Source organism: Lissotriton helveticus, chromosome 1_1 (assembly GCF_964261635.1).
Source record: "Lissotriton helveticus chromosome 1_1, aLisHel1.1, whole genome shotgun sequence".
NCBI classification, from domain to species: Eukaryota; Metazoa; Chordata; class Amphibia; order Caudata; family Salamandridae; genus Lissotriton; species Lissotriton helveticus.
In genome coordinates, this window is record NC_136057.1 from 1,683,486,965 (window position 1) to 1,683,509,946 (window position 22,982).

Genomic DNA, 22,982 nt, shown 5'->3' on the forward strand with positions numbered 1-22,982 from the left:
GGGTTTAGACTGTTTGGAAGGCGTAGATTTAGAGATCCCTTCCAAATAGTGACTTGTTATGGTATGTATCAATGGTTTGCAACCATAATCTGATCTCAAATCTTTGAAAAATTACTGACTCCGAAGTGGGGGGTGGTAACATTCTTAAAAGAGAAGTGATCCTGTTGAGACCCCTTTCCCCTGTGAATGTAAAAAATACGTGTGATGTGGAGTAGGCCGGAGACCAGCGTATCATAACCAACTATCAAAAATATGTTAAATCCATTTCCTTTAAAGGAAATGGGCTATATTAAATTTAAAGAAGTTGACTTTATTTAAATGCAATCACAGACACGGTGATCTGCTGACCCTGGCAGGTCACCATCCCTGTGATGGTGTCCACTCGTACTGAGTCACAATTTGCAGCCTGCATTTTGAATATGAATGAGCTTGGTTGGATGTCAACCCTTACAGTTTGTCATTTTGTGAAACAATCCATTAGTGCATTGATCATTTTGCAGATTTCCTTTCCCTTCGCAAAAAGTAGTACCACTTTTTGGTAATGGAAATTTCGTCCATCAGCTAGTCTTGTAATTCAGCAGTCGTGCTCTACTTCTGCAGTGCTTTTTGTGTGACGACGCACTGTCATGTGTTGCTTTACACTTTTTAGTTAAGTCACAGTTATGAACGCGTGGTCATTTTCAATGTCTAATTCTTTCCCCCTCCCTTTCAGTGAGAAGCCACGCCTGTGAGGTGGATCAGAACGGCAAGCCCGGCGGATGCTCGGACATCTGCCTGCTCGGCAACAGCCACAAAACCCGCACGTGCCGCTGCCGCTCGGGGTTCAGCCTGGGCAGCGATGGGAAGTCTTGCAAGAGTGAGTGCTTTCTTTCTGGAACTTTCGGCTCCTTGCGTCAGGTGCAGCACTAGCAGGCACAGGGATTCCTGGCTGCGTGCTTCCTTCCCGCGCAGCTCCCTGAAAAGCATTTGCGTTCAGTGTTGCTAGAGTGTTGCGTCCTTACAGGCAGGGTTCACCCGGGGTGCACCTTTCTTGTTGCTCTGGTGGCTCAGTGAGCTAGTGCATCTGCTTCAGGGGTCACAGGCGTTCATTGTTCTGGTAAATTTGTCGCCGTTCAGTTGGGTAAGAATAAACATCTGTTCAGAACATGGTCTTGTGCTGCACACGTTTAACTTTTTATTTATTTTAGTTGAGTGCATACCAGATTAGGTATCTCATGAGCTGTACAGTGGGTATATCTTTAAAAACATTTGTTTACAATATTTAGTCATGCAAACACAGTTTATGCTAGTTGTGGGGAAGAAAACATTAAGGGTAGTATTGCCATCTGAACAAGTATAAAGTGTTTTGTGTATTTTCCAAACAGACTGGAGTCTATACGTTGTTCATAACCTAACCCTACAAACGTCTTCTGTGGAACGTTCTGAAAACCTGAAGTGAATGCAATTCAGGGATTCATTTACCTAAAACGTTTTCTTTGTTCCATCTGCTGCTTAACGTCCATAGGTTCTGCATATTAAATTAGCAGTCTTATTGGTTTTTTGCACATATTCTTATATCTGGAGAGATCGCCATCAATGTTCATGTCATCAAAGTAATTTTCGGCTGGCACCTAAACTACAGAAACCCTTGGTGTGTTCATTTAGAATTTTCGCCTTCTCAATCTATAGACGTTTGTCCACTTAAAAAAATAAAAGTTAGGAATTAAAAAAACGCTTACACTGCTTTTCTAAAGTTAGTAGAGCGTACTGCCTCTCATTGAGCTCAACTCAAGAGAAGCTCTTCTTTCACGGTTCTTTTTATGCCCTGTCAGAACAGTACCTTAAAACACCTCCTGTTTTCTACAACATTTTGCTGTTTTCCCATTTTTTGACTGGAAACTTGTGTAGGCTGAACCTTTTTGAGGTATGGGAAGTATTTTTTTTTGTCTTCCCCTCTCTCGAGCATGGACTCCTTCCACAAGTATTTCTCGTCGTATGTTGGCACGATGTCAGGTGTATGGGCCTTACAGATGCTTATACTGTTAAAACTGGACCATTGCAAATATTCTTTAAAGTTGGACCCATTTTCATTAGGGTGAAGCACCTGGAACTTTTTTTCTGCCCCGTTCTCTACGGTAAAACTTCTCCTCAAAATAGATCCTTCACGTCTGAAACAAGTTTTTAGAGGATGTTTCTTTCCTGAAAGATGCAGAAAAAGGACCCTTTTGATGCCTGTCTCCTCGAGTATGCCATCTGTGCACACCACTTCATTAGTGCTGCACGGACTTGCATCCATTGCTGCTCTTCCACCAGAATTCTAGTAACACTTCACCGCCATCCTCAGCGCCACCAACACTAGTGCCACAAGGTGCTTATGAGGCTTTCAACCAGCCAGTGCAGAGAGAGGACTATGGGCTGTCGGTGCTGAAAGTTGCTAGCAAATGGTTTGATTCTTATAAATGTATACACAAGAGGTGCTTTTCCTGTTCAATTTACAGTTTTCTGGGTTAAAATCCATCCAAATCTACTGTTCCTAAGAGACAAACGTCACATTCTGCATTCATAATTAGATTATTTTGATCACTTTCAGAAAATAGCCAAGAGCACGTTGCATCAATATCATTTAGCATGCTTGACAAGAAGTGGGTTCAGCTGTGCTCCAGACTATATTGGAGAATCCCCATCAAAAGTGAAAATACACCAAAGCGAGCTATTGTGAATGGACAAATAGGGATCCCAATGGTTAAAAAAAAGAATTGTAATACAAAATCTTATTTTGGAATACTAACCCTTAAATAATAGAGTTCATGTGGGGTTTTGTTTTTAACAGTTATTTAGTGTCCCATTTCAAATGTCCAATGGTTAAGGTGTGGACAGGATTAAGCCAAGGTTTTTTTTTCTACTTATTAACATACAGCCATGGGAAACCTCTTTGTGTATCTTTTTTGGGCAAATGTCCTTGTTCCACTTGCTGTCGACACATTTCAGTGTCCAACCCTTGTGAGGTATCCTCAGGACAGAGGCTGGTGTGGGTACTGTGTGAGGACCTTATGTCAATGACAGAGTGCTTGCTGTTGTGAATGGTTGTATTGGGTAATCTTAAAGGCATTTAAATGCCCTCAACATGACCCAGTTCATCCATTCATACCACATGAAATCTGTGAATTCAGGACTGTCGTTCTAAAATAAGGCTTTGTAATTTCAACTCTCCTTTATAACCGTTGGCATCCCCATTTGCCTATGCACAGTTGCTCACGTTGGGAGCACATCTCAACTCTTGCGAAACCTGCTTAATGATGATATCGATGTGAAATGTGCTCTTGCTTATTTTCCGAATATGATAAAAAAAAGAAAAAGGATGAATACAGAATGTGAATTATTTTCTTGAGTGCGTTCGATGTAGATGTATTATACCTCAGTGAGCTATAAATTGTGCAGGAGAGGCATCTCTTTTGTATACCACTACTGGAATCAAACTGCTCACCAGTTCAGCACTGACAATCCAAAGTCATCTCTCGTCACCAGCTTGTCGAAAGCCTCATAAGTACCTTGTGACGCTAGTGTTGGTGGCTCCAATGATGGCAGTGAATTGTAAAAAAAAAAAAGAAATCTTATTTTGAAACACCAGTCTTTAATTCAAAGAGTTCAAATATTTTTTCTTTTACAGTTATTTAGTGCCCCACTTCTAATGTCCAGTGGTCGAGGTGTGAACAGGATTAAGCCAAGGGCACTCTTTTGAGACTCCTTCCTTTAAAACATTGATACTTCTGGCATAATAGGATCTTTATGTATGTCCTTCTTGGAGACTAGAGAGTGTATTTTTAGATTTTACTTGCAGAAGGGTAGTTTATTTCTAAACCGGTGATTAGAGCTGCTGCAAGTGTGGTAGACCTATTTCTACTTAAGTACCACATGATGCGTTTATCTACATTTTTAGTAAAGACTGTCAGGTCTTAGTCTCAACAAAGCCCGAGCCAACATCGATAGCTTCCCTTTTGCAGGGACAGCTTTGAACTGTTTCTTGAGAAATATAAAACATGTTTGAAACTGTATAGTCAGTGACCGCTAAACAAAGAAAATCTCCTTCCTTCAATGCCTTGCATGACTGTGTTGCCAGGAGTTTGTTCTAGTGGGTTACACACCCTTAAGGCTGATTGTGGCTTTTAGACGGGTACAAGTTTTACTATCACTACAGCCCGTGGCCAAAACTACAAATCAATGCCTGTAGGGTTACCTTTTCCATCGCACTTGGATGGAAGGCAAGGTACAAACGTTTTCTTTTTTATCAGGAAGTGATGACTACTTATTCGTTGCTGCTTGGTCTTATGTCTCTGTCACATTCTCCAGTGTATTCAACCATTTTCAGACATCGCCCTGCCTATGGCATGCTCTATGAAATCACCTTACTATACTGCAGGAGGAACCCAAGCCCTGCTTTTGAAGAACACAATAGAGCAGATTCCCTATCAAGATCAAGGATAACACATGTACCCAAGGCATTTTCTGGTAAACAAGAAAAGACCGGATTGTGAGAAGAGACCATTGCTAGACCTGAGCTCTCTCAACAGTGTTCATCTCAAAAGAAAACTGCAAGTTGGTCACCTTGCAAGTGATAGCCATGTTTCGCTGTCAAGAGTATTTCACGATTACTGTATCCCTCCAAGGCACCTGTGAGCTCAAGTATTTGATGTAGAAAGTGGATTTCCTAATATTGAGTGGTGTCAAGTATTCACACCAATCAGTTGGTGCACTTACCCACTTTTTTTCTTAGCCTTCAGGATCTTCACACTTAAGTTATGAAGGCAGCTCTGTGGTCCTACCCTTTGAGGCCTAAAGGTTCGACACAGTTTAGAGAGCTATTATTTTCTTTTTCGTAATGCAGCTCAGAGAGAAGTCGATCAGCAGTCCATCTCCAAATCGATTGCTGTGTGCATGAAATTATGTTGTCAAAACCGGACTCTTCCCGGATGTCTAAGTACCATTTCATCGAGCTGTGGTGCAACTAGTGTTCTGCCATGCGACATCCCTTTTGATTGGTTCGTCTGCACCATCAACTTTCAATTCCCTTCTCCCCTGTGGTTTGAGGTACTAAAAAGTATTTTTGTTATTAACATGTTTATATAGCCACAACTATGAACTGCTCCTAAGCATTGACATATTAATATATAAATACCTTGACAATGTGGTTAGAGTGGAGGAAAAAGAGATGATAGCATAAAGAAGGGTAAAGGAAAACATGAGGTTATACTGCAAAGTTTTGCTCATTGAAGGAATAACTGTGTACCATCTCTCACTAGTTCTCCTATTAAATTATTTCATATGAAGATAATTTGACTGTTGTGCATACTTTGTGACCCAAACATGGACTGCTTGGATTCTGTATGTTTCAGCACGTGATTATACAAATGTACAGAATTCATCAGTCGTCTGACCTTTTATCCATGTTGATAGGCAGGCCCTAAACATCGCACATTTTGTAGGCAGATTCCGTAAATTTTTCACAATTGGCCTAAAGAAATCTTCTTGCTTCTCTCCAACATAGTTGCCTCTGAGCAGGAAAATGGTCCAGCAAATTAATTAATGCCTCTGCTGCAGAAATTTGTACACACGTAAGAAGTGGACAAGCCCAAGCAGGGAGATTCTGCCTGTCCTCTACAAAGCGTAAAAAAATAATAATTGCTGCCATTCACTCAGGCAGTAGTAACCGAGCATTACAAAGCTATTATGCTTACTTTGTCCCTCAGCTAAGTGTTACATATGCCCATTTTGGGAGCAACCTTCTACCTTTTTAATGTGGCAAATATCCTGTATCTTCCATCCAATCAAGATGCATGTCAGTTGTGCGAAAGGGACTGATCGGCCACATACCTGGAAGCGAACACCTCTTCGGAAATGAAAAGATGACAGACTTGCCAAACCTTCCAATACAAACAGATGCTTTAAACAGTGAATTTAGAAAGGGGAGGCTGATTGATAAGCAGCCAGCGCAGTGCGACAGATGGGCTGTGGGGGTGACTTCAGTCACAGAATGTCTCCATTGCTTTATTTAGATGTCACCCCCTCCTTTTATGTATCTGTTTCTTACAGACCTGCATTCTGTCATCCACTCTTCTGATTTGCGAACCCCGCCTCTGATGGAGATGTGAGCACACAAGTTTGTCAAAGTGACACCAAAAGATATAGTGACCTTTCCAAGCTCACACTGCTTCACTGAAGCATATCAAGCATAATGTGATCCTGAGTGCAAATTCCACTTTTTACATTGCCTGCTTATACAGGCATTTTGTCTCCTAAGTGTTTCCAGGTTTATCGGAAAAGGGGATCTGAGGCAAAGCCCGATGAAGTAATTTGCCAGGAACATAGGTTGATTGAGGATGTATTGCCTGTGTTAGAACTGTGGAGTTAGGCAGTCTCACTCTTCAGAAACTCTGTAATTTTGGACAAAACTGTATCTCTTTTCTTCTTTAAATGAGTAGAGTGGCAGATCAAGTTCTGAAAAGCTAGTTTTTGCCAGTGCGGTATGTATAGACGAGGAACATTTCACTTGGTTCTCTCGTTCCTTTGCTTCCTGCAGAGGGACATGCCACAGGAGTTGCTTTTCTTTTTCAATTGTTTACAGCCTCTCTAAAGGATACTCAGATTCTGTGACAGGAGTTGTGGGGCTCTCCTATACAAGCTTCCATCAAAAGTATTGCCAAATTCTTAATTCTTAAAATCTTTTTTTTTTCTCACAATCCCGATGCCAGTTTGGGCAGCACTTTACCTACAATTTCCAAGCAGACAGTAATTCAGTCGCACATTCATTCTGTATTGTTTCACATTTAGTGGCTAGTCATCATGTAAAGGGCCTTTATCAGTACCACGCTTTATTTTTAAAAAGTTAACAGGCTTGCTTTATTTTATTTTTTTAGTACACATTTTATTGATTTTAACCAGGAGCATCATTTAACATGTACTGGATATCATGTACACAAGCAGCTTCTAAATGTATAAATAAAATGAGTACAATCTCTGTTACATAAGTAGTGTTACATTATTCCCGAGTATAAGAAAATAATTGTCACAGACAATACCTTATAATGTACCTATAGTTGTAACATTCTCAAATGGTCACTGACTGTGATATGTCCGTGTGATTACTGAAGCCTTCTGAACAAACTCCCCCCACTATGAGTTAACTAACTGGGCTACAAGAGTTGCGTCTGTTTATACGTGAATCCAGGGCACATCTTTCTGTTCTTAGGAATGTATTGTCCCCACTGAGCACACTACAGTGCAATGCATGGGAGTACTATAGGAGGCACCGGGCTCCATCCAAGCCCCTTCTATATAAGTGGCAAAGTTCCCCATGACAGTTATCCATGTATATACAATTGGCATGGCATGATTAATTGTCTAATTGCGGTGCGTGTGCATTGGTTATATCTCTTATTTTGTTCGTCCCATTCCTGGACTTTGAAAGTCTCCATTAGCATATCCCAGGACATCGCGATGCGCATCTTTCGTAACCCTCACTTTTCGTCTCTCTGAATTTCCCCGCTTTCAGCCAAGCTCCAGTGTTCTTCTGCTTCCCTCCAGGTAGCGAATGTTAGTGGTTTTGCTGCTTTCCACCGTCTAGTTACTCGCCTTTTCGCAATTATAAGTGATAGATCTGCAAAGCACGCCTGTACCTTATATCACTTGGGGTGAGGGTAAAGCCTCAGCAGGCAACTCTTTGCTGTGTTCCATGTTTGGCCTCCCACCAACTCTTTCAGTATCTGTGCGATTTGTGCCCAATAGGAAAACAGTGCGGGGCAAGCCCATATCATGTGGACGAAGTCTGCATCTGTCTCCACACAACGGTGATAATTCACTGCCACTGTGGGAAACATCTTGTATAAATGGTGCGGTGTAAGGTATGCTCGTTGCGTGATCATATATTGGATGAATTTAAAGCGTGTATTGCTTGAGACTGCTTTTGGGTAGGGGCGAAGGAAATACCACTCTTTGTCCATTAGGGCTTCTCCTAAGTCCGTATCTCATTCGACACGCAGTGCAGTAAGGGGCAAGGGCATTTTCGCCCTTATGCTTATGTAGAACTTTTTTGTCACGTTTCTCCCTGTCCCCATCAAATGTAACATCTGTACTAGGTCATGCTTTGCAGGTTCCTGCCCATCCGGGGCCCAGGTTCTCCTGATTTAATGGGTCATGCCAGCGGGCTGTGGAAATAGTGTGTTGGGCAGGCCTTGGGCATGAACGAAGTCTGTGTGCGACAGTAGGGTGCCGTCTTCAAACAATCCTACGGGGGCCACCACCTCCCTCTCCAAGGCAGTCATCTGGTGCCATGATGTGTTTCCCGCTGGGATAGGGAGTCCCAGCAGTGGGATATTAGGCGCATAAGGGAACAGTGGTGCCATGTATTTTAATGCTTGTTCCCAAAAAATGTAGTGCTACTTGTAGTAACAGCAGCAGTGCACGCTCAGTTGGGCGCCCAGTATGTAGTAAGGAGTGCAACGCCCCTCGAGCAATCCATCTGGGTGTGAAGGCAGTCTCGTGTAGGTTGCGGCCCACCAACCAGTATGAAAGCCATTGCAATTGGCTTGCTATGCAGTAAGCCCTAAAATCAGGGGCCCCCATTCCCCCGGAACTGGTCGGCAATTGAAGTTTCTTTAGACTGACCCTGCGCCTCAAGTTACCAAGCTTGCGTTGCCACCATTTGCTCAGCATTGTGGGAAAATGCCTTTGAAATAGATATTGTTTTTTCAGGTCTTGCTGTGAATTAGGGAGGATTTTGAAGATGTCCAGGTTAGAAGTATCTTTTATTAGGATCATATCCACACTCTAACCTAGCTAAAGAACTTAAAATTGTTTTTGTTTGGCAGTGTGCGCTAAACATAAACGTCCTTTCTCCTTTTTATTTGAGAATACTCATTCAGATGCTGTTTTCTTGCCCTGTTTTGAGTGAGTTTTGATTACCTTTTAGATAATGTTTTGAAGCTAAAACAGATACATTTACCTTCTCTCACTGCCTTAACAGTACTGCTAGACATACATTCTGTTACCTCACCTCAGCAAGCTTTGAGCACGATATTGCTGTTTTGTGCTAAATTAACTGTGGCTAGAGCCTGGATTTCCCCGAAACCCCCCACATTATGGAATGGTGGTCATTGGTAAATGAAATTTATGTTATGGAGCTAGCTCTTGCGAAACTTAGAGGTGTTTGCTCACTAATGAAATGCGAAAGAATTTGGGGTAGCTTCATCTGAAATATCAGAAATCTTTTAAATTCTTCGGATTTTATTTTGGGAAAGTGGGTTAAATATCTTGCTGCAATACATCATATGTTTTCATTTTTTTTATTTTTATTTTTCGCTTTGTTATTATCTATTCAAGCTTAAAATTTGTATCAGCAACTGTTTGCATTTTTAATTATTACCTTATGGTTTAAATCCAACTGTATTGTATCGTTTTTCTCCTTCCTGAGTTGTCAATAAAAATATTTTTTTTTTTAAAAAGAGAGAATACTCATTCATTGTTTGTATCTCCTTGCTTATTCTTGTTCCAGAGCCAGAGCATGAACTGTTCCTCGTTTATGGCAAGGGTCGACCAGGCGTCATACGTGGGATGGACATGGGTGCCAGAGTTCCAGATGAGTATATGATTCCTATTGAGAACCTAATGAACCCCCGGGCTCTCGACTTCCATGCAGAGAACAGTTTCATCTACTTTGCGGACACCACAAGCTACCTGATTGGACGACAGAAGATAGATGGCTCAGACCGGGAAACGATCCTCAAGGACGGTGAGTGTAAGACTGTGCATATACCAGGGTAATGTTGTACAATGGTCATTCCAGTAAATGTCTAGCTCTATAGAGCTAGAATACATTATTGCCTGCCACTGCCACATACAGGCAGTAAAGCCCTGGCACTTAGCTCTGCTGACCTCACTCATTACCCGCACTGCATCAGACACCTCATAAAGATGGCATTCCTCAGATGCACTTCCAACATTGTGTTTTTAAAACATTTCAAAACTCAAAGGACAGCCATACCTGATAACTTGAAAGCATTTTTTTTATTGTGTAAGAGGAGGAGTAGGGGCCCGGTGAGGGGGAAAGGGCCACAAGCCCATTTATCTACGATTAGTTGGTGAGGGCCTATGAAGAGGCGACGTTTACTCGTGCCAGCACTGGCCAAGAGTCACATGTAGACCACCTCACCCAAACAAAAAAGAAAACCAATACATCTGAGGCTTCTGCCTATGTCCTGGTGAGGATTCAAAATCCCCTAAGGACTTGGCTATGCTGAGCCTCCTTACACTAGCTGGAAACCCTTTCTCTTTATGGGTTTACAGCTCCCTTTACCTACCACCTTGTCATGTTGGTTCTCCACGAGGTGACTGTATGAGGACAGTCAATATATGGTGTGACACACAGGACCCAGATATTTGGAAGATCTGAAGACAGACCTTTTGGAACACCTCAAGCAGTTCATTCTAAATAAGTGCTCTCTCCACAGTGACACACCTGTGGTCTGGTAATACTGTAAAGAAGCTTTGGCAGAGACAGTTTGTCTACTGAAGTCGGAGTTGTGTTTTCTGTTCACAGTGTTCGTGTCCTCAGATTGTTGTTTTCTTCTTTTTTTTAAATATATTTTTATTGCAAAATTAGAAACCACAGGATACAAACAATCAACCAGTGCACTCGTGACATCCCCCCGTCCACTAAGAAGTCCAAACCATACACAGCCATTCAGCCCGCATCCCGGGGGCCGGGCGGCATGTCATTACATTTAATAGGAAAAGCACGGTGCACGTCCCACGGGGACCATGGTCGAAAAGTCGTTGTACGTATCTGCTTTTATCCCCCCCCCCACAACAACATCTCCGTCAGCCATCCCAGAGGTAAACAGTGACACCGCTCGTATCGGGGCCTGCCCTAGGTGCTATCGTTCTTTCCCGCCTGGCTACTCCCTCCAGCCCTTTCATACTCCACCCTGTACCAACCATCCTAGTAGAGTCAAAGCACCCAGGCGGCTACCATCCAGTGGCTTCTGTCCCACCCCGAACCCTCATGAACCAGTCCCCCCCCAAGGCCCCCCCCCCTGGCAACTGCTGGGCGTACGCCTCGTCCTGTCAAGTTAGATGGAACCACCACAGTGCGGAAGATAGCACTTCAGTGTTCGCCCCGTGGTGTCCACCCGTTTAGTTCTCCCCATCCTCGTCGTCCACAAAAGAATCACGCAAGGCCTGCACCACTAGCTCCCATGCACGCGCCGCTTCCAAAACTTTCTCATTCCCCATCTTAACAGCCTGCCGCATCCGGAGCACACTCTCACAGGCAGACCACCGCAGCAATTCATTCTTCCATCTACGCAGCGAGGGCCCCCCCCTGGACTTCCAATGCCACGATATCTCCCTCTGCGCCAATATCAGACCCAGATCAAGGAACTTGCTCGTCACCTTGGTGCGTTTAGTGTGCGGGAACCAGAGCAGCAGGCACGCCGCCATGTCGAATTCCACCTCCCTATCTGTCACTACATTCAGGAGTCCCCCTACCTCCGCCCAATAGGTCCCCAATTGCGGGCACTTCCAAAACAAATGATCCATGTCCGCTCCCAGAGACGAACACCGTGGGCAGCGAGCATCCGGCACCTGGAAGTACCGCTGTAATTTCTCTGGAGTTAAATAGGCCCTATGAAGCACATAGAAATGCACTTGCTGAAAGCGCGCATTTCTCGTGCCCTTCCACGTGCGCCGCAGGATGTGTCCCCAAGCCGTATCCGGTATGTGCCGGCCCACACTCTCCTCCCATTTAGCCTTGAGCCCCAGGAGTGGCTCTAGTCCCTCATTCAACATCCTATTATGGAGGCATGTCACAGCTTTGACCGTGCCCGCCGCCATCACCACATATTGGCACGCCATAGTCGTCGTGGGTTCTACGAGCCCCCCCTTCCAGTGCTTCTGTATGGCAGCCACCACCGCCGCGTGCAGGAGGAACCCCCCGTCGGGCAGCCCGAACTGGTCCCGGAGCGCCTCGAACGGTGCCAAAGCCCCATCTATGTACAAGTCGCCTACCACCTGTAGTCCCGCCTCCTCCCAATCCAGCAACGGGGACCAATCTCCTCCGTGCGGCAAGGCCGTCAGCATGCCGATCGGGATCTCCGGCGCATAAGGCCGCGAAGCCCTCGCTCTCCGAAGGCTCCTCTGCCAACACAGCCGGAGCGTCCTTTCCTCCATAGTGAGGGCCCGCAGCTCAAGCCTCTGCTGCATGACAATATAGGACAGCACGTGGCGTCGTATCCCTCGGTCCCGGTCCTCCTCTGGACCCCGGAACACCCTAGCTACGTTCTGTGTAAGAACCTGCAGCTGCGCCGCTAGATAATACAGCTCGAAGTCAGGCACAGCCATGCCCCCTTCAACCTTAGGGCGGAGGAGCGTGGTCAGGGCCACTCTACGGCGGCCGTGCCCCCATAAGAAGCCAATAATCATCGATCTCAGGTCTCTGAAGACCCCTTGGGGAATCCAGACAGGCAGCGTTCGGAAATAATAGAGGAAGCGGGGGAGCGCCACCATCTTCAAAAGGGCAATCCTACCCAGAACCGTCAGCGGGAGGGTCGACCAGAAAGACAAGCTGCCCCTCAGTGCCCGAACACAGCGTCCAATGTTGCCCTCCAAGAGGTCCGCAGTCGCGTGGTAGATGCGAACACCCAGATAGGTAAAACAAGATGGCTCCCACACCACGCCCAAGTCGCCGCCAGGAACGGGCGAGTCCGCTCGCAGCGGGAACACACAAGTCTTCGCCCAATTGACCTTAAGGCCCGACAGCCGGCCGAACTCCGACAATAGCTCCATCGCACCTGTCAATGCCCGCGAGGTATCAGCCAGGTATAGGAGCAAGTCATCCGCATACAGCGATATATAATGCCACTGCCCGCCTCTCGCTATCCCCGCGTACCTGACACCCGACCTCGCATGGACCGCCAAAGGTTCCATCGCCAGAGCAAACAACAGGGGGGACAGAGAGCATCCCTGCCGCGTGCCCCTGCCCACCGGGTACGCCGCAGACACCAGGCCGCCCAAACGCACCCTCGCCGCCGCCGAAGCATACAAGACCCTCGTCCACCTGCGGAACCCCTCGCCCATGCCAAACCTCTCCAAAACTCCGTCCAGGAACGGCCATTCCAAGCTATCAAAGGCTTTCTCGATGTCCACGGATAGGACCGCCGGGGCTCCCTCCTCGTCCAAGATGGCGTCCATTATCCCCACCAAGCGGCGAATATTCAACGCCGTGCTCCTCGTGGGTATGAACCCGGCCTGGTCCCTATGTACCAGGCCCGTCATATATGGGGCCAGTCTGGTGGCCAGTATGCGGCTCAGAATTTTATAATCCACCGTCAGCATGGATAGCGGGCGGTAAGACCTCACATCCGCAGCATCCCGGCCAGGCTTTAGGAGCGGCACTATCAAGGCCTCCCGCATGGACCCAGGCAATACCCCAGCCTCGAAGGCTTCAGCGTACACCACCAACAGCCTGGGCGCCAAACAGTCCGCATACCGCTGATAAAATTCAATCGGTAATCCGTCCACCCCGGGCGTTTTGTTGCGAGCCATATGCTTAATGGCCGCCCGTATTTCTGAGAGCGTGATCGGGCCGCCCAGTTCCTTCGCGTCCTCCTCATCTAGGACCGGAAGCTGCCTTGCCCCCAAGTATTCCGCAATGTCCTGGGCCCCCACTCCCAGCTGGCCCTGATACAGTTCCTCATAGTACCCCCTAATACATTCCAATACCGCTGCTTGGGTGTATACCATCTCTCCCTGCGCAGTACGAATGCCGAGGATCGGGGAGCCCCTAAGTTCCGGATTAGCCAGTCTGGCCAAGAGGGTACCCACCTTGTCTCTTTCCGCATGCGCCCTGATGATATATTGCCTGTGATCATAGCTACGTAAACGTTCCGTCTCAGTGGCGACCACTTCTTTCGCTTCTAAGAGCTGGGCCTGTAAGTCCGGCCTAGCTGGCCTGCGGCGCTCCAAATCCCTCAACCTTTCTTCCGCTTTCATGAGGTCAGTCAACACAGCCGTGCGAGCATTTGAAAACCTACCCAAACACACTCCTCTCACCACCACTTTCATTGCATCCCATTCAGTGGACCTACTCGTGGCCGAGCCCTCATTCACTCCGAAATAGCTATCAATGCCTTGTCGAACCGCATCAGAGAACACAGGATCTTCAAGCGTTTCCGGCCGAAGCCGCCACGTTGGAATTACTGAGCGCTCTCTCTGCCACTGAATGTGCACCAATAGGGGGTTATGATCTGAGATCGTTCTAGCCAAGTACTCCGCATGGGAGATCAGCGGGGCCAGGGATCCACTGCAGAGCACCGAATCAATCCTGACATGCAGGTCATGAAGAGCAGAGTAAAAGGAATAATCCCTGGTTCCCCTGTGCCGTTCCCTCCAGACATCCAGCAACCCCCACCTATCCTGCCAGTCCTTCCTGTGCGCGGCTAACCTGCGCACCGGGGAGTCCACCAGGGGGGGATGGGACCTATCCAGAACCACATCCGTGATCGAGTTAAAGTCCCCCCCTAGCACTATTGGGGCCGCCAGGAAAGAGGCCAAAGACCCCGAGAGGCTATCAAAATATCGAGCTTGATCAGCGTTCGGCGCATACACACAGCAGAAAACCACATCCCGTCCATATAACCTCCCCTCCACCGCCACAAACCTGCCATCCGGATCCACAGCTTGATTCAGTAATTGAAAGGGTATCCCCGCCCTCACCCAGATCAGCACCCCCCTGGCATACGCTGAGTAAGTGGTGCCAAACACCTGGCCCCTCCATCGTTTCTGCAAGGCAGTACACTCTTTCTTAGTAAGATGAGTCTCCTGGAGCATGGCAATCTGAACCCCCCTGCGTACTAGATATGCATGGACCTTATGACGTTTCACCATAGTTCGCAGCCCCCGGACATTCCACGTCAGGCATTTCAGATTAGGTAACGTCCCCATTCCAACTTCGTACAGTCCAAAGCAAATAACGAATGTTCACAGCCCCCCCAATGCAGTTGCCCCCCCCCAAACACCCCCAAAACAGAAAAACTCCCCAAACCCCACTCCCCAGGACAGAGCTCACGAACCCAATGGCCGCCCCCATCCAAACCTTGAACCAACGTCCCACACTCCTACCCTGTGGTCTCCACCACAGTCGGCCTTAAGGGCCCAAGGGGGTTGAGTGGCCGCCGACCCCAGCAAGCGGAGCTCGCACCCCGCGCCTCCATCCCTCCCGAAGCACTCAGCCTCCCCTCCCGGCATCCCGTCCTCCAACAGCAGGATACCACCCTACCATGAAGTCTCGAACTAGCCCAGTTCAAACTCAGCCGCAAAAGATACCATCGGAAGTCTGTGGGGTCACCGTCGGCCCCTTCAAGCTTTCCTCCTCCGAGAGTTCCTCGCCCGTCTTGCTGCCTTCCCCTCCCGAGTCCGTTTCAGCCCGTTCACTGTTCTGTTGCGACCCTGTAATGGCCGCCGTCGCTGCGAGTGCATCCCTCTTCTCCGCCGCCATTTGAGCCTCCCGTTTCTCCCGCTGGCGCCTGTTGCGGGATCTGATTCGTTGCGATTGCCTCACCCGGGGCCGCTTGGGTTCATCTCGTCTGCTTTTATGTGATCTGTCCGTCCCCGCTCTATACGACTCCAGCCAAAGCCAAACCTCGTCCGGAGTCTGAAAAAAGTGCGTAGCCCCATCCATGATGATCCGCAACTTAGCCGGGTAGAGCAAGGAATACTGAACGCCTTCCTCCCTGAGTTCTTTCTTCACCGCCAAGAATGATGCCCGGTTCTTCTGGACCGCTTGGGTGTAGTCCGGGAAGATCGTAACCCTACTGTTCTCCACCTCATAAGGGCCCGACATCCTGGCCCGCTGTATGAGGAGATCTCGGTCCTTGTAGTGGAGGAGCCTCACCACCATCGTTCGGGGGGGGCGGCCAATCCCCGGCGGGCGAGCAGGAACCCGGTGGGCCCGCTCCAGCGTGAAAAAAGGAGTGAGCCCCTCCGGCGCCACCACAGTGCGGAACCAGGTCTCCATATAGGCCACCGCATCCTCCCCCTCAATCCGTTCCGGAAGGCCGACGACCCGCACGTTGTTCCGCCTATTGCGGCCTTCGGCATCCTCCGCCCTCCGTTCCAGCGAGTCCAGCCGGGCCAACATGTCCGCAATCCTATGCTCCGCGGCCACCACCGATGGTTTCAGGTCCAGCAGCAGTTGGTCATGGTCCTTAACTCTGTCCGCTAGCTTCGCATGATCCGCGCGGAGCAGCCCTAGGCCCGTGGCCACTTGGGCGATGTCCTGGTGCAACGCGTCCTTAGTCGAGGCGATCGCATCAAGTATGGCATCCAATCGCTGGTTCAGCCGCTGTTCTCGGTCAAGCTCCGGGGAGGGACCCTCGCCCAGCCGAGTCGATGTCGCCGAGCCCTCCTCAGTGCATCTCACGGCCACCGGCCCTCCAGTCGCCGCCATTCCAGGGTGCTGCGTCACAGGTCCTGGAGCCCGCTGTCGTCAGCGCCCGTAGGCTAGTGCCAGGTAGTCGGGCACCGGGCAGAGCAATGTCTCCACAGAAACTCACAGGAGCAACAACCAGCTAGGTACACTCCGCTCCGCCGCCCCCCTCGGGAGCCTGAGGGGGAAAGTATGAGTCTCCAGGCGGCAGCCAGCCAGGGTCCCCAAGCTCCTGGTGAGTCAAGGCAGCGTCACTCGACCCCAAGGCACAGCACCGCCGACCCCAGTGCCTCGATCAGCCGAACGCAGGGTCTCCTGCCAGTATCCCTCGCCAGACGGCGATAACTCGGCTCAGAGCTGGAGTTCGGGGCCCGCCGAACTCCTCGCCGCCATTTTCTTCGCACCCTCGGCAACACCTCAGCCGCCTCTTCGACTCGGTCTCCTCGGGGCCTGCAGTCCCCCAGCGGCTCACCAATAGTGTCCAGCTGTCCCCTCGCACTTCAGAGGGCAGGAGCGTCGTCTCCGGGCCGCCTAGGGTTCCGAAAACAGGAGAATTAACGGGATTCTGCGCGGAGCTACGAGCTCACGCCGCCATCCCGATCGGCGTCCAAGCCACGCCCCCGTTGTTTTCTTCTTTGATCCTAACCCTTTTGCTCATTTCCTCCCTGGCCACCACCATGCACTGTCCATGAAATGAAATATTATTTGGTATTTTCAGATTTTCTTTTTTTGGAGGACACTATAACAGCCATGAACTCTTTGCACTTAACTGATAAGTGCGTATGGAAAAAATGGGGTTCTACGCAGCTAGAATATTCATGTTGTCTTTTTTTCCCCCAATTCCAGATGGGTGCAGAAAACTCAAAGCTAGGCATTATTAGATTTAAATGGATATGTGTAACACCTCTCTCGATAGTTCACTGATCTCTGCTTTCACATGCCTCCCATGCATGGGTGTTGTTTGCAAGTCCTTGACTTGCCCGCATTCCATAGGGTTTCTTACTTTTAGCAAAATCTAAAGCAAAATCTAAACTCTGTTTTGTTTTATAAATTGTTAACATTTCTTTTCCAATGTAAAAGAAAAACTGTTGCCTTTAGATTCAGGTTATACAAGTTAACAATGTAGTATGATGTATGAGAAGATCTTGCTCCCCAAAGTGTTATATTTGTTTACCACATCAGTATGGGAAACATTGACCAATTACTTCGCATTATTCACCATGAGAAGGCACAACTTTTGAACATACGTTCATTTATGTTAGATACGCTGGTTCATCCATTCAGTCTCTTGAGAGTGTCTTTACATAGTAGCGATAGTACTAGAATCATATTACATGTTATAATGCATGTCATTATTAAACGTTATGCAATCAATCTGTGTTGAGGATTCTTTACTCATGTTTTGGATCAACTTAGAGAAGCGATTTACATCAGTTATCTAAAAGCTTAGACTCATGTGCCACACTGTCTTAAGAGGCAGACATTGAGAATCAAACTGTGCCTAAAATTCTAACAGCAACAGCTAAGTTACCCCAAGATGCATAATAGTAACCTTAATAAAACTGACATTAAGGGCGCAACTCGCATAAATCATAACAAATAATTGTTCTCTCTGCCTGACCGACCAACAATATGGTTTCTGAAACTTTTGAGTTAATTTCCTGGATTGTTAATTGAACTATAGCAGTTGGCACTCAATTACAGATATTTTTCTACTTAAAACATTGTCAGTGTTGCCAATTTACAAGTACAACTTCAAGGAAGCGGTCACAACATCTCACAGAGTAGTGGTGGAGACTGAAGTACACCACCGTTACACATCAAAGGAACTGTGGAGGGTAGATTCTTCATTCTTTGCATTCGAGTAAATAATATAAAGCTGTTTGATTTCGATACGTATGTGGCTATTGTTAAATCTGTATGTTGTACTGGGTATATTTTTTCCAGCTCTTTGTTCTAAAGTAACAAATATAGTGAATGTGAATATATATGAAGTATCCGGTTGGCCAAACCCTTTCGAGAGATGGGTACCAACATTTTAGGCTGTACCTGATGGGCAATAAATGTAGGAGGAGAATTGAATGTACCTCTGAACATCATTCTTTGATGAATGGAAATAAATATGAGCAGTTAATGTAATTGTGAAATCAATGGGCCTAAATGTATGAAAGTGTTTCCTTTGGTAGCGAAAGATTACAGATGCAAAATGTTGCTTCCTTTTGTCCAAAGACAACCACAAACATACATTTTTCAAGCATAAGAAATGGAAACAGGAACTTGCTATCACACAATACACATCTAGAAAATCAAAATGAAGAATAGTCAGAGTTTCTTGAAATGAAGTACAGTCAGGAATGGATTTCTCCATTATTTGCTTATTCATTAAGGCTTTCCTATGTGGAAAATTAGTAGTAGAAAGTGAAAAACAAAACTTTGAGAAGTACTTTAAAAAGAACCTTAAAATGTTGAAAATTATACAGAGGCCAAAAATGTCGAGATATCTCTGTAACACGTTAGAAAAAAACGCATAAAAAGATTAATAGACTATTCACTAGGTAAATCTGCTCTCTTCAGAAAGAAGCAAAAGGGTTTGGAATTCTGCTTTAGGAGGAGGACAACACGCTGCATCAGAGAGAAAAAAATATCTAAGGTTTACACATTGTTGTTGGCGGGTGGAGACGGTGGCAGGGTCTCCATACCGCTTGCTGGCTAAGACTTGCTCGCAGTTGTTTAATGTGAATGTGAAGACATAGCGAGAAGCGGAAAAATTTTATGTGCTTTAAATTTTACATTTTGATTGTGATTTACATTTTGTGCTTTTAAAACTTGAAAGTCCGCATTGCCTCACAACCTCACCGCATCATTCACTAGTCTCAGGGCACTCTTCTCCTCGTAACAGAAGCGATAGTAACCGCCTCCCACCTCCCGTTCTTGCAAGGGGGTGGCAGGCTTTCACACCACTTCCGGTCCCACTAGGAGCGGTTAGCGCTCTAGTGGCTGCACGCAGGGCTATTTAGCCCTCGCACCTCGCTGAGCGCGCAGCGATCGCGCGCAGCCCCGCCGAAGACCCGCCAAAGAGCTGCCCGTCTGCGCCCGTCTGCGACAGGACGGGGCCAGGGGCCTACCACTCTGCCCCTCACATCATGGACAGTTCTACGACCGCCTTCAATGCAAGGTATTCAGCGCATGCCCTCCTTGCCCTACAACCCCAGGGCACACACAAATGTACCAACAGACTGTTAGTGTGCCCTGAAGTGCCTTTTTCATGTTTAATATGCGGTTTTCAAGCTACTCACTGTAACATTATTGTTGGGAGCCCTAACAATGATAAAGTCACTCCAAAAGGCTGGACAAGTTTCTTACTTAATGTAAGGTCCCTCCCAAAGCATCATATGCAACTTTGGGACTCTATACACAGTATTAAGCCTGCGATCTGTTTCTTAACTGAAACATGGCTCAAACCCCACACTATTCCAACTATCACCTTGGGAATACCTATGGGGTACAAAATTCTCCGCCAAGACCGGCTGGAGAAAGTAGGAGGTGGGATCGTCATTGTTTACAAAGACAGCCTGAATATTAGGGTTTTAGAACAGGTAATGCTACCCACCATGGAAATAATTATTTTTCATATAAAAGTCAGCCCTAAGGTACACTGGAAAGGAGCACTAGTGTATCGCCCGCCCGGACCTAATGCTGGGTTTTCCCTAGCTTTGACTGAACTTCTAGCTCCCCACATGAAAACGAATGAAAATTTTATCTTACTGGGAGATTTTAACTTTCATACTGATGTTGCTGACCACCCTGATACAATTGCACTTCTAACAGATCTTGCCCTGCTGGGCCTTCATCTCCGTAATAATGGCCCCACCCATACAGGTGGCCATACTTTGGATTTAATTTTTACCACCCTTCCCAATATCCACTGTCATCCCCCTAAATACATCTACTGGTCGAATCACAAAATGTTAGACTTTTCCTTCCTCCATTTACCCGAACCCACCAATCACTCCATCATGCAAGCCATTAAACGCAGACCATGGCACAAAGTTACTCCTGATAGGTTCACTCAAGTTTGGAAACAGCCAGTCCTTACAAGCTCGGATGATATTGAGACAGCCCTCTCAAAATTTGACTCTTCATTGATGGCAGCCATTAACACTCTGGCTCCTCAAAAAGTAGTCAAGCAACCTACCATAGCTAAAAGGGAAGCATGGTATACTGAGGCCCTCAAAACAGAAAAAACAGGGGTGCAGGAAATTGGAGAAACTTTGGAGACGGTCACATAAGGGGGAAGACAAAGATCGATATTTAACAGCTATGACCACCTATTATAAAAATATAAAAAGAGCAAGGAAAATCAGTCTTACCTCCCAAATAACAGAGGCAGGTAACTCTACCCGAGAGCTATTTAAAATCATACAGACTTTTACCAACCCTGTAATATGTGAGAGCCCGGATGTTTTTACTCAAGATCTTTGCAACAACATTTCCCAGTTCTTCGAAGAAAAAATTGAGGGGATATATAAGAAAATTATGAAAGTCACAGGTCCTTTAGAGATTATGGCCCCTGAGACTCTCCTTACAATGACCCGTGATAAAACGCTCCATGCAATTCCACAAGTTACCTTAAAAGACCTGACTAGCCTTATTGGCAATATGAAGACTGGTTCCCCTACTGATTTGATTCCTGCAAAATTGATCCCCCCCCTGATGGAATCATTAGGCCCCACTATTCAGAAGCTTATGAATCTTTCCTTTGCCGAGGGACAACTTCCACAACCCTGGAAAGAAGCGGTAGTGAACCCCATACGGAAAAACACCACTCTTCCCTGGTCAGAACTCTCCAACCTCCGCCCTATCTCCCTTCTCCCTTTCATTAGCAAACTGGCTGAGAAACACGTTAACTCCATTCTTTCCAACTATATCGAGGCGACAGGGGGCCTGGACCAATCACAATCTGGGTTCAGGCCCAACCACAGCACTGAATCGGCCCTCCTCTCAGTGACTGATGAGATCAAAATGTCACAGGATAGAGGAGGTTCCATGATACTAGTGTTGTTGGACCTGTCTGCGGCCTTTGATACCGTGTCCCATAACATCCTCCTCAGCCGCTTGCAGGGAGTAGGGATCGGAGGCTTAGCATTATCTTGGCTGGAGAGTTTCCTTTCCGGGAGATCGCAATCTGTCAGACTGGGCCCCTATCGTTCCACCTCGAAGGCGCTCACGAAGGGGGTGCCACAAGGCTCATGTCTCAGCCCTACATTGTTCAATGTATATGTGGCCCCCCTTGCTGAGATTGTGCGGAAGTATGGGTTCATACCGGTTTCCTACGCTGATGACACCCAGCTCCTCTACCCTTTCAGCTCCCTTGGCCCTACTGTCAAGGAAAATTTTGCTGAGGGTATGAGGGCAGTGTCACATTGGATGGCCGCAAATTGCCTCCAATGTAACGTTGCAAAAACAGAGGTTATGCTCTTCGGCAGGGCGAGCCTCCTCTGGTCTCCTGAATGGTGGCCGTTGGATTTGGGCCCAGTTCCAACATCTAAGCCTCATGTTAAAAATCTAGGGGTTAAGATTGACCAAAAATTGACCCTTCAGGAGCATACCAATCACATTGCAGGACTATGCTTTTACACTATTGGCCTCCTAAGACGAGTATTTCCTTATCTTCCTGACACCTACAGGAAGACACTCGTGCAGGCTTTGGTTACTAACCGCCTGGACTACTGCAACGGCCTGCTTACGCTAGCAAACGCTGATGCAGTAGGACGTTTGCAGGTGGTCCAGAATACAGCAGCTAGGCTGGTCATGGGTGCGCCGGCCAGTACTTCCTCTAAGCCTTTGTTGGTAGAGCTACATTGGCTCCCTATACGGCAGCGTATCAGTTTCAAAATATGCTGTACGGTCCACAAATGCTTATATGGGGATAGTCCTAAATATCTCTCTCAAGCTCTTGAACTGTACCAACCTAGCCGGTCACTCCGTTCAAGTAACCAAGCACTCTTGAAACCCCCTGCAACAAAAAGATCCAGGCAGGGAGACCGAGCTTTTTCAGCGGTTGGTCCTGCCCTGTGGATTAAACTTCCCACAGAAATAAGGATGAACAGCAACCACCTATCCTTTAGAAAGGCCCTGAAAACACTCCTCTTCCAGGAAGCTTTTCAGTCCCTCTAATGCACTTTAAAGACTGCGATAACTCTCTGGCTAGCAAAGCGCGGAGATACCCTTATGGGATTGAGTCCAGCGCGATATAAGAAATTAAAATAAAAAAAAAAAAAGAAATTTTGTTTGAAATATTTGGGTCACTGTATTAGTGTAAAATAAAATTCTTTTTGTTCTATTGTAGATGTACTGTGTCCACATACTGATATTTGCTTGACAGACTTGTAGTTACCATTCTAGAAGTGTTCTTTCGAGTCAACCAAGATTAGTATCTGGATGGTACTTGTTTGGTTCTGAAATAGCATGCCCCGTTCCAGAATGATGCTAATCGGAGGTCGTACATATGTCAAAAACACTTTGTAAA

At 46.9% G+C, this 22,982-nt stretch overlaps 1 protein-coding gene across 1 annotated transcript in view; it reads left to right on the top strand.

The window, feature by feature from the left end:
• Window positions 1-22,982, top strand: part of LRP1 (LDL receptor related protein 1) — a 1,472,234-nt gene that overhangs the window by 330,959 nt on the left and 1,118,293 nt on the right. Inside the window, 2 exon segments of the mRNA XM_078688974.1 lie at window positions 713-856; window positions 9,524-9,760. Of these exon segments, the coding sequence (XP_078545100.1) occupies window positions 713-856; window positions 9,524-9,760 (381 nt within the window).